Source organism: Crassostrea angulata, chromosome 2, assembly GCF_025612915.1.
Source record: "Crassostrea angulata isolate pt1a10 chromosome 2, ASM2561291v2, whole genome shotgun sequence".
In the NCBI taxonomy this organism is placed as follows: Eukaryota; Metazoa; Mollusca; class Bivalvia; order Ostreida; family Ostreidae; genus Magallana; species Magallana angulata.
Genome location: NC_069112.1, coordinates 61,626,983 through 61,639,179, shown reverse-complemented (window position 1 = coordinate 61,639,179; position 12,197 = coordinate 61,626,983). Strand labels below are relative to the sequence as shown.

At 35.3% G+C, this 12,197-nt stretch overlaps 1 protein-coding gene across 2 annotated transcripts in view; it reads right to left on the bottom strand.

Moving 5' to 3' along the window:
- Window positions 1-12,197, bottom strand: part of LOC128172308 (uncharacterized) — a 131,111-nt gene that overhangs the window by 19,845 nt on the left and 99,069 nt on the right. For both annotated transcript variants that reach the window (XM_052838103.1, XM_052838105.1), the window contains one exon: window positions 10,919-10,954. In XM_052838103.1, coding sequence (XP_052694063.1) covers window positions 10,919-10,954 — 36 coding nt within the window. The remainder of the gene's footprint in view (window positions 1-10,918; window positions 10,955-12,197) is intronic.

Sequence of the window (12,197 nt, the reverse complement as noted above, 5' to 3'; positions counted from 1 at the left end):
GCTGTTCAGCTGGAGTCAAGGCTCTGCTCGCATAAGCGATAGGCTGTCCTTGCTGTAGAAGGGTTGCGCGAAGTACAGTGCTTGATGCATCACACTGCAGTGTCGTTTCTAGCTTCGAGTCGAAGTATTTCAATACAGGTGCTTGTGATATTGCTTCTTTGATCTTGCTTAAGGCTTCTTCATGCTCATGTGTCCATCTCCAAACAACGTTCTTGTGTATGAGGGAACGAATCGGATCGCACATGACACTTAAGTTGTTCATAAACTTGGCTAGGTAGTTCACTAGTCCTAGGAATCTATAAACACCGGCTACATCCTTAGGAGTTTCAAAGTCAATGATAGCCTGTACTTTATGAGGGTCAGGCTTCAGTCCCTTGGCTGTCAGTACATGTCCAATGTAGGGCATTTCTTTTAGTCGCAACTTGAACTTGTCCTTGTTCAACTTGATTCCTTGTTCACGGCAACGATATAGGAATCTGCTCAGCTTCTGATCATGGTCACGTATGGCTTCCTCTTCACTTTCTCCTTCTCCGTAGATGAGGATGTCATCTGCTATAGCTTTAACACCAGTTAAGTTTTGAATGGCTAGTTCCAATCGATGCTGGAATATTCCCGGTGCTGGTGAGATCCCAAATGGTAGACGACGCCAGCAATAACGTCCATAGGGAGTTTCGAAGGTTGTAAGATAGCTGGACGGCTCATCTAGCTCAACGTGCCAGAACCCATTCTTCACATGACAGAGTGTGAAGATACGTACTGTTGTTAAATCCGGTAATATATCTTCGATTATCGGTAGTGGGTAATGACTGCGCCGCAGAGCCTTGTTCAAAGGCTTCGGATCTATACAAATACGTAACTTGCCATTGGATTTCTTGAATGCTAAGAGGCTCGAGACCCAGTCAGTTGGCTAGTTCACTGCTTCAATGACTTGTAACCCATCCAGCCTTTTCAGCTCTTGCTGTAGTAGGGGTTTGATTGCGACTGGGACTTGTCGCAATGGAGGTTTCACTGGGGGAACCGTATTATCTACTTCCAGATGTACTTGTTCACTGAAATGTCCATTTCCAGTGAAGATGTCTCCAAACTTCTTCTCAATTTCTTCCATAGAGAGTTTCCGATCCTCAGCGGAGTCCTCTATGTTCATGATGTTATCATGCTGTACAGCAATTAATTTCATACGTTGACTTGTGCTTGAACCCAGAATGGGGTGTGACCCGCTATTGACAACGACAAAGTTCTCATCATAACTTTCTCCGTATTTTGGATTGGTCAAGGTAATTTCGCAGGCACCAATGGTCTTCATCTCTTGGCAACTATAGACTCTCAAGGTGTGCTGTCCTCTATGAACTCTCACATTTTTCGGGATAATGTCCTGGCTTAACACATTGCAGATTGCACCACAGTCAATCTGAAACTTCACTAGTTTTGACTGGTCATGAATTTTCATAAGAGCGAATAATTTCTTTGGATGTTCTTTTCCCGAGGTATGTTCCACACTGAGAATTTCATCATCAGATGTAGAGTCAGAGTCGCAGTTCTCCAACCAATGTACTCTCTTCTCCGGTTGTCGGCATACGGATTTAAAGTAGTTCTTGTTGCCACAATTTGCACAGACTTTGCCGTAAGCTGGAAAAGCTTCCTTTTTCTCTTGGATGCTGATATCCACAAAAGCTGCACGAGGTTTTCTTTGCTTGGTGAGATTTCCCTGATGCGTGATGAGGTTTTCCCCCGGCGTGATGAGGATTTCCTACTTTTCTCTGTTCCGTGTGTGGAGCGTTGGCCTTGAGAGGTTTTCTAGATGACTTGTTCAGTGCATGAACTTCATCTTGCAGGTTCATAGATTTAATCTGGGTTGCAGTCTTTTAAGCTGCTCGGCATATGTCAACGCACTTCTGTAACGACAAGTCAGCTTCTTGTAGTAACTTTTTTTCTAACTGCATTGTCTTTTATGCTACATACTATTCTGTCTCGTATCATCTGATCTGCTAACTGGCCAAACTCACATGTCAGTGATAGTTTCCTCAATTTCGTGACGTAAGCGTCCACAGATTCACTGGATTCCTGATGCTTGTTAAAGACGTACCTTTCATATATCGTGTTAGTCTTTCCCACACAGTACTCCTCCATTAATCTTAGGATGACAGTGGGGTCATTTTTTTCATTTTCATCTCTGAACGGAAGTCCGTTATATACCTCTAATGCTTCATGTCCGATGCAGGTAATAAACGTTGCCACTTGGTACGCATTGTCTTTGTCTGCAAGTCCTGTCACTATCACGTAAGAGTTTCATATTTGTTTCCACGTTTTCCATGTTTGAGAAATGTTCCCGCCTAAATCTAGTTTCGGGGGTACCGGAACGTGACTCTGCATGGCCGCTGCCTGGACTCCCATATTGAATAAATGTCGTAAGGATTCACTAAAGTCAATCTGATCAGTGATGCTCATCGGCTCTTACGAATAAAGTCTACTTCAAACTCCAACGCTGCGTTTCTCTGCATGCGAGGAAATTCGGTCCACAGACGTACTTCGACGTTTTTCTCAATACCATGTATGTTTCACAAAGCAAGTGTCTGTTACTTAAAACGTACTCACTTTTTTACTTCTGACACCATGTATCAATATGTCAAGAACTTCAGACAGGAACGTGGAGATCTGCTATTTATTTAGAAGCACATGGTACATCATCATAACAAAGCGCGCACAATCGGAATCCATGTCGCTTGTGTGATATACAAAATACATGATCTTTTGCGTGGCCGCTTAGGCACATTGTCAAATGTACAACTATAAATAGTTATAGTAATATTGTTACAACTGCCTCTTAAGCAACTGATATGGCAACAGGTGATGGATTTGATAAAAAAGAATTTAAAAATCAAATTGAGCAATTAGAAAAACAATTCGCGGGGTTGGGTCGGAGCAAAACAAAATAAAGGGCAAAAAACAGGTTAAAAAATCCCCCAAAAAGAACATATTTAACAAAACACTTTTAAAACATACATGTATCATCATGTGAGGTTGTATGAAACTCGTTAACCATCAGGATGATGATAAAGATTTTTTCATTGGTCAAGTTAAAGCTATAACAGCCGCACTTTCAGTGCCCCTATTTTCTGTGTTAACTCCTTTTGAAAAGGATGCTGAAAAATTTAAACCATGGATAAAAGAAGTTGAAAAGTACAGTGTAATGTCTGGGAAACAAGGTCATGAGATCCCCATGCTTGCGTACATAACGAGTAAGGGTTCAGTTGGGGATTATATTAAAAGGTATTTAGATGAAACAGATGCGTCTGAAGAAATCCCACTTTGGAACGGTCTCAGGGAATTCCTTAAAAATAGATTTGCAGAAATAACAGATCCCAGACACGCGCTAGCAGTAATGCATAGGACTCGACACAATTCAAATTAAGTGTTCAGTTGTTCGCTGAGAGACTACTGCAAATCGCAGAAGACGCCTACAGTAAACACACAAAAATATACTTTGGTACAACAATAGTTAGTAGATATCTTTTGTAACGGGTTAACATTCGACTACATCAGAATGAAAATTTTGCGAGAAAACTGTAAGGATTTAGAATCCGCAATTCAAATAGCAATGCGAGAACAAAACCTGAGACAGAGGCTAGCGATAAGAGAGTCAAATATGACAGAATTTGTACAAAGTAATGCCAACGGACGAATTCTTTCAAATGTTGATACTATTCTTCCCTTATTTAAAGATAAAGCAGATTATCTTACCTCAATAGAAACAATGCATGTAGAACCAATGGAAATTGACCATGCACAAAATAGTAGATGTTTTAAATGCAAACAGATGGTTCAAAGGGCTCGATTATGTCCTCAAAATATACCCAAAGTCAGGTCCCCTCCTCCAATGAATAAACGACTCAGTCAAAACAAGCCCGTCCATAATATAGAGCAGAACCCCCGTTCACCTATGAAATGTTGGAATTGTGGTTAAGTAGGTCATGTGCGTGCAGATTGTTGGAGCTCGCGTTTGTATCGGAGAACGCAGCACAATCGGGGCAAACCATCAAATCGTCAAGGCCGAACATATGAATTAGGCAACCAAGTAAATAAGGGGCCATTTCTAAATTCGCTCCTCTTTTGACAAACAAAAAACTGGAAAACTAAGACGTTCTTCATTCGTTGAAGCCCGAAGAAAGAACTTTAAACACAAAGACTTACATATGAAATTAATTTTACTAACAACCCCAGTAGCTGTTTATTAAAAGTAGGTAAAAATAGATTTAGGGCTTTGGTAGATACAGGTGCAGCTGTATCCCTAATTAGTTAGAAAATGTATGATAATCTATTTCCCCGCCCCAAGTTGTTTAATAATGACATCCCCTCTTTACAAGCAGCAAATGGTAATTCGTTCATTGCGATATGGTATGTAAATCTTTCCTTTAGGATTTCAGGATTAACTTTAGACCTTAAACTGTGTCTCTCTATCTCTCTCTCCATCTCTCTCTCTCTCTCTCTCTGTGTCTTTTTTTCGGTGTATGTGTGTCTCTCTTTCTTTCTCTCTTAAATCCGATTAGACAAATGGGAAGAGAAAGACAAAGAAAAGTTTCGGATGCATGTACTAAACTCAATTAGCCCTGACAGCATAAACAAATTAAATTAATATATTGAATAAATAAAATCATCAACTCAAGTATCCTGATTGTTTTTCTTAATGTATTACTATCATCATATTTATCTTTAAGTACATATCATTAATTGACCTAATTCTATGTGTTAGCTCGTTACTCAATCTGTTTAATTTATAAGAGTTCTATTTGTTTTTTTGGTTTTTTTTGGTTGATATTTTATTTGTCTTATTACTTACCTACTTATTTTTTTAGCCCTCTTTGTGTTTTAAACACATAAAGCCATCGTTTCTCTTTGTTTGTTACCCCCTTGTTTATTCTTTTTTAAACTCTTGGTAAACTTGGTGAATATTTATTTATTTACAGAGTTGGTCTCCCCTACAAACCTTCATTACGGGTCATTACATGTATAACTAAATAACAGCAACACTCAATCAGCTACGGTACCGATCAGACACAACCGAACAGAAAGTAAAGCCCAACTAAACCCTGGGTTTACTTTCTGGGTTTACTATGGGTTTACTAGAGTGGACCCAGAGTAAACCAAGAATAAACTCCAAGTAAACCTAGGGTGGACACAGAGAGTAAACCCCGATCAGAAGTATACCCTAAAAGCAGACGCTATATGTGTATTCGGAATATACAAGGGACAGGAATCACAGGCAGTTGGATGATTAGATAAAATACAGGTCTGCTTCAAACTTCAGTGCGTATAGTTGACTCCAAAAGTAGTTCTGAAGTAAACCCCGAGTAAACCCAAAGTAAACCCCAAGTGGACCCAAATTTTCAAAAAGTAAACCCAGAAAGTATACCCGGGGTTTAGAGGGGGTTTACTCTGGTGTTAGGTTGGGTCTGATCGGTACTGTTACTAATTTGTTCACTTAATCTTTCAGTGGTTTTTAGCTCACCTGAGCTGAAAGCTCAAGTGAGCTATTCTAATCACATTTTGTCTGTCCGTCCGTCTGTCCGTCTGTAAACTTTTTACATTTTGAACTTCTTCTGTAAAACCGCTTGGCCAATTTCAACCAAATTCGGCACAAAGCATCCTTATGGGAAGGCAAATATAAATTGCAGAAATGAAAAACCGATTTTTATTCAAAGCTGAGAAAACCTCAAAACTGTAGAAAAAGGTGGATGCATTCTGAGTCAATTTCAAAGTAATTTAGCATAAATCGTCCTTAGGGGAAAGAGAATATAAATTGCAAAAATTAAGGGCTAATTCTGTTTCAAACTTCAGCAATTTACGAAAATAATAAGACAAAGAAAATGGGGGTCAATCGGTTTAACTTCAGACTCGATTTCATTTATCGAAAACCAGTCTATGCTAGAAACAGCCATCTTGAACTGAAATGAATGTGATAAATTGAAGTTAAATATTTTAATGCGTTGACATTTTCATTTGTGATGGTGGTTTTAGCTAGTTTTGATTTTCGTATAGCATGTTTAGTTTCTTTTGTTTTGACTTGAGAGGAACCATTGTCTTTATTTTAGAATTTAAATTTATTATGTGTAGACAGGTAAATTAGACAGGTGATCGTTTATATGAATCGCACACAATCTGATGCACTAACAACATAAAATAATATTTATTACGTTGGTACATGTTATTCGGTACAATCTCTACGTAATGGTTGATTAATGCAATATGTTTTATTAAGATGCTCAACAATTTCGATCTAAACGGATATTTTTCTCGCTGCTAGAAATACATTAGTATATATATGATGAGAAAGGAATCGTTTTTTCTTTGTTTTAGTGCATTTTTCTCTTGTTTTAATTGTTTACAAGTTTTTATTTACCAATCTGAGAGTCAAGCTTCGAGTTATAAGCAAGATACAGAGCTTTGCGCACAGTGCTTCTGTATGATTGTACACAAAGCTGAGGTTATGCTTTAGTTCAACCAGACCTCTCGATTCGCTTTAATATGGGTCGATATTTGGCCCAATTCCCAACGTGAAAAGGGCATCTTTTTTCCAAAATTAAGTGTGTTTTGTAAATAATGTAAATAAAAGAAAACCACACTTATTCTAAATATCATGTATATTCAGCAGTAATAAAAGCACTTTGAAGATTTGCAACACTACCGCATTGTAAACTTGTTCTTGTGATCGGTAACTTAGCCATAATCTCCTCAGACAGAGACAGTGTAATTGAAAAACAATGTTTAATACTTTTAATCCTGATATTACAGTTAGTTGATAAGCTGTTAATAATTTATAATTCTGCAGTAAATGTTAAAATTATTATAAAAATGTCTGTCTAAACAGATCTTCTACAAAACAGTAGTAAGTGGGTCAGAGGGTTGGACTAATACCACAAATATACAAAAGTAAAGAAACTAATTTTATAAATATTGTCATTCTGCTTACTCAATCAAAAAACTTATTATTTGTAAAAGGTATAAATACAAAAATAAATTAATTTTACATCAATACAAATAAGATAAATTTTTTGAAATTCTGATTAACTGTTTTATTTTTTTCTCTGACATATATAGTAATTACACAAAAACCTTTGGGATATTTTACATCTTCATTAAGAAATTTATATCACACTATATGAATAAACTTCTGTTCTTCTCATTGTTATACTCATGTGCCCAGTTTTAAAAATAATTTTTTAAAGAAATATTAATTTTTAAGAAATCCTATCAGTATACCGGTACCCTGGTTTTTTGTTCAGGGGACTGTACGTATAAAGTAAGAAAACAAATTCCCGATTTTAATCAAAACGTTGCATTTTTTTGCAATCTATCGGCCCCGGCCCCAGTACCAAAAATGGGTGTGAGAGGCCTGCTGAGTTCGTCTATATTTTAAATTCAGCTATGCTGAATAGGAAATACTATGTTTAAAAAACCAGGAAATAGGGGCTGGCCCCTTAAATTAGGGGACAAGACACTCGTAAACTCTATTACAAATAACTTGTTAAACATTTCAAGTGTATTGACAATCGTATGCATTATCTGAGAGGGAGTGGTTGAGGGTGGAATTCTGCATTGATATCTTAATCGTATCGTTTAAAAATTGAACGGAGAACCTACTCGTTACTGGTAACGAGATCGTATCTAGTTATTTTTTTTTCCTCAAAATTTGTGCAGACGATTTCTCGAGAACTATTCGACCGATATCCACCATTTTTTCACAGTATATTATACTCGATATGAACTTAATACAGTTTTGATAATTTTCCTGTCGTCACTTCCGGTACTGATTTATCAGCCATTTTGTTCATTTTTACGACCTTTTTGTGCACACTAAAACTCTAAAACTATCAGAGACATGAATATGAAATTCTCAGGATAGGTAGACCATAGTCTGAAGTTGATTCTATTGTTTTTGTTTTACGCCAGTGGCGCCATTCTTAGGAGCTGACTTCGGCTCGAAAATTGGGTACGACTTTTGTTCCCCATTTTTTGTCTAGAAGATTTCTCAGAGATGGGTCAATAGATTTTCTTGAAATTTGCAGGAGTGATAGAACAAAATTTTATCCTCAGGAATTTATTTCATTTTTTCGAAAGTTCATTTCCTGTCGTCCGTTTCCTGTCCCGCGTTAAAAACTTGTGACATTGAGGTCTAAATAATGATTAGGACTTGGGCATTTAGACTTTGTAGAATTATAGATCTTTAGTTGTAGATGTCTGCAAATTATTCTGTTTTGTTCGTCATAACTTCCGGTCGTCACCGGAAGCCCTCTAAAAATTAATTTTTTGTGCATTAATTTTATTTCATAGAGAATTAAAGTATAAGTGTTCATCCTTACATGTGTCATATATCAAATGTTAAATAAATAAAAAAAATTCTACTTCCGGTGAAATATCTGAAATATGTCAGCCTCTTTTAAATAACTGTTTTACCCACAAGATGTCAGAAAGTCAAGAGATCAATACACCAGACTAAGAAAGATGATAAACATTTGATAGAAAATGTGTTAAACCACTTTCATTTTGTCGACCGTCACTTCCGGTCCTAACCGGAAGGGTTCAAACAAACCAAGCTGTTTGAAAGTTTGACTTTTTCTTTGACAATTTTAGTAAAATTGATAAACAATAAACTGCAGTGGTCTTGTGTCACTGAGAATTTCCGTTTGTCCACTTCCTTGTCAAGAGACAAAAAAAATGACTCCACGAGACCTCTAATACGGTGACGACTTGAACAACCAAACTTTGGCCTAATCAATAATAATAGCCTAAAGTATGTATCTGTGTTTACCTTATTTTGATTGATTCGTCGTCACTTCCGGTCGTCACCGGAAGCACTTAAAAAAAGTTCCCCCTTCTTTTGTATATTTTACATGGAATGAATATATTAGTATACGACCTTATATATTTTAACTATACAATGTTATATAAGCAATCTAATTCTACTTCCGGTGAGTTATATCAATTACTTAAGTACTGGTAGCTATCTATTTAATGAATTTGATATCCGCGAGATTTTAGTCATTGTAAGTGATTGAGACATGAAACTTTTATGAATGATAGATAAATGATTGAAGATGTGTTCAGCGGGTTTAATTTTGTCAAGACACTTCTGGTGCTCACCGGAAGGGTTCAAACAATCCATGTTATTAACAAGTCTAACAGATTTTCTTAGGTGTTTCATCTAGCATTATAAATAGTGATGAACACTAAGCAAATGTACAAGAACTACTAGCTTTTTTCCATTAATCACTTTCGTCCGTCCGTTTCCAGTCTCGAGATTAAAAAAAAATAGTTTCACAAGGATCTCAGATTTGCCAGAGAGTATGATCGATATTTCATTATATGTATAAAACTAATCGGACGGAAGACCTATTCGTTACTCGTACCGAGATCTAGTTGGAGATACTTCTTATAAATATCTACAAAAGGCGTGACCTTAATTCCTTTGGTCTTCGAAGCGAAAAAAATCGACTCCCCCATGCGTTGGAATCGACTCCCCCCTACTTTTTGTCGACTTCCCCGCGTTAGGGGGTGTTTACGGTGCTTCTTAAGCTATGCATTTCATACAATCTACACAAATTGTTGATAGATTATAAAGCACAAATTAAAACGACGTCTTTTACAAAGTTCCCGTAGTCCTGACACATTATTATAATGAGAATAAAAGCATAAGCGTTGTTCTTAAAAAATATTGCATCGGAAAATCATCTTTGTAGACATTTGTTGTTTTTTAATAATGAAAATAAAAGATGAAAATAATGGGTGGGCCTTGGTACAAGAGATAGACATGCCTGCCAATACATTGATTTGAATAATAGCTCTTTAACATATATAACAACATTTTTCAGTTAAGTTTATTCATCAGTCAAGTGAGTAAAGATATGAAATATCATACGGAATTAATTCATGCCTGGTAAACGACAATCGTTTATAATGAGAAGGCCAAGAATATTTTTCAATGTTTTTAATTTGAGGAATTGAGCAAATTCATATTGGTGCAGTGAGGTACACTTTTCTTCTTTCACACTTTTGATCTTTGAGTTGATAACATATTTCATAAACTATTAAATACAAAAGAAGCGGACACAAGTTCTTACAACAGACCAATAGACCTTAACGGTCACCTAGATAACACATAATCCATACACATATTTGTCGAGGAGTCTCATATATGCATGTAATGAAGTTTCATTTCTGAGTAGAAAAAAATAGAAATTTGTAATGATGACCACTTCCTTGCCTGAGATTAAAAAAAGGACTATGAAACCTGTAATTTTAGCGAAAAACGTAAAGATCACAATAGAGTGCATGACCTGATATTAAAAAGGTGCAAGACTCTGATATAATTTCTTTTCTCCATATTTGTTAACATTCAGGATATATTTTATGCGTATATGTTTTTATAGATAAACTAAATAAGTCTCCCCCACTCCTAGGAGCAAAGATAAACTTTTACGATGGGCATTTAACAAACAAAAAACCCCCAGCTCTAATAAGCCATCATGAGGTATTCACTTCTCCTGTTCCAGCTTCTGAATATACATCCTTTATTAACAATTATTTACCATCTGGCATTTATTCCAAAATCATTTTACATGTATCGGTTATTTCAGTTAGCCAAATATTATTTTACAATAAACAAATCTATTTGTTTATTCAGAAAGTTCAAAAACTGTTCTTGTTTCAAATGATAAAAATAACTGCGTAACTCTTTTGATCATACTACTTCTTATTAATAATTAAATTACATTCAATAATTAAATACTTAATATAACAAGCAAAGGAGGATAACTCTTTCATCAAGTAGAGACAAATGAGCGAAAGGGTTTAATGCTAAAAGGAATTGAATGTTCACTGTTTAGAAGTGGAAGTCATTAGATAATGGCTATATGTGTTGTTGTACCTTTAGTATCTTCCGATGTCTGTTCTGGTAATTTTCCTGGAAAAAAAATAATAGATGTTGTTCATACAATTTTTCTGAAATAAGAATTCATATGAACATATGATGATGGCATCTTAAAATCAACTAAAGTGGTGTAGTGGACATTGGCTATAAAACCAAATGTCCTATTACAATGATCAGGGTAGGTACATAAATGTTTTATAAATAGGGAGAAAAAAAGGTGACAAGTTTATTAATATTATTATTTTGGAAAGTACCTGTTATAAAATCAATCATACTACTATAGAATATACTATAAAATTGTCCTTCAAAAATTGTTGACCTTAAACCTTATACACATATATCATATCAATCATGTATGTTATTCTTTAAAAAAATATAATCGGTCGAAAGAATTTATACAAAAGTTGTTTAACAATGTGTTACGTTTTATTTTAGATTGTTTTTAAATAACCTATTTATAAAAGAAAAAATATTAAGCTAGCTTCTGTAGTCATTCTTTGATGGAGTTTAACAATCTTGGGAAAAAATGTCAGAGGATAAAGAATTTCAAATGTATCCATAGTAAAATTTGAAGGTGAAAAATGCTTGTGTTGAAATCAAATTACATTCCTTTGTTTTATTTCAATCAAAAACTACTATTCTAACATCAAAACTAAGAAAAAGAAAAAAAAACAGTCCGGTAAGATTTTGAGTTAGATAGTAACAGATACATTAATGGGAGGACAAGGTGGTTTTGGTAATTGATCACAACCATGAATTGACAAGTGCGAAGTGAAAGACAGAGAAACGTTAAAGATGCATAGACAAAACGTAAACTACGCTCTGACAGCATAAACAAATTAAATTAATTCATTGAAAAAATAAAATAAACATCAACTCAAGAATCCTAATTTTTTTCTTAATATACATGTATCACTATCATCAAATTTATCTTCATGTACATATTATAATTTAATTCATTTAAGTCTACTTCTTAGCCCGTTACTCAATCGGTTTAATTTATAAGGGTTCTATTTGTTCTTTTTTTTTGATATTTTTATTTGTCTTTTTACTTACCTACTTACTTACTTAGCCCTCTTTGTGTTTTAAACACATAAAGCCCTCGTTTCTTTGTCTGTTATCCCTTTGTTTATTCTTTTTTAAACTCTTGTTGACCTTGGTGAATACTTATTTATTTACAGAACCAGTCCCCACTACAAACCTTCATTACTGTTCATTACATGTACAATTAATTAACAGCAACACTCAATCAGCTAATTAATTCGTTCACTTAATC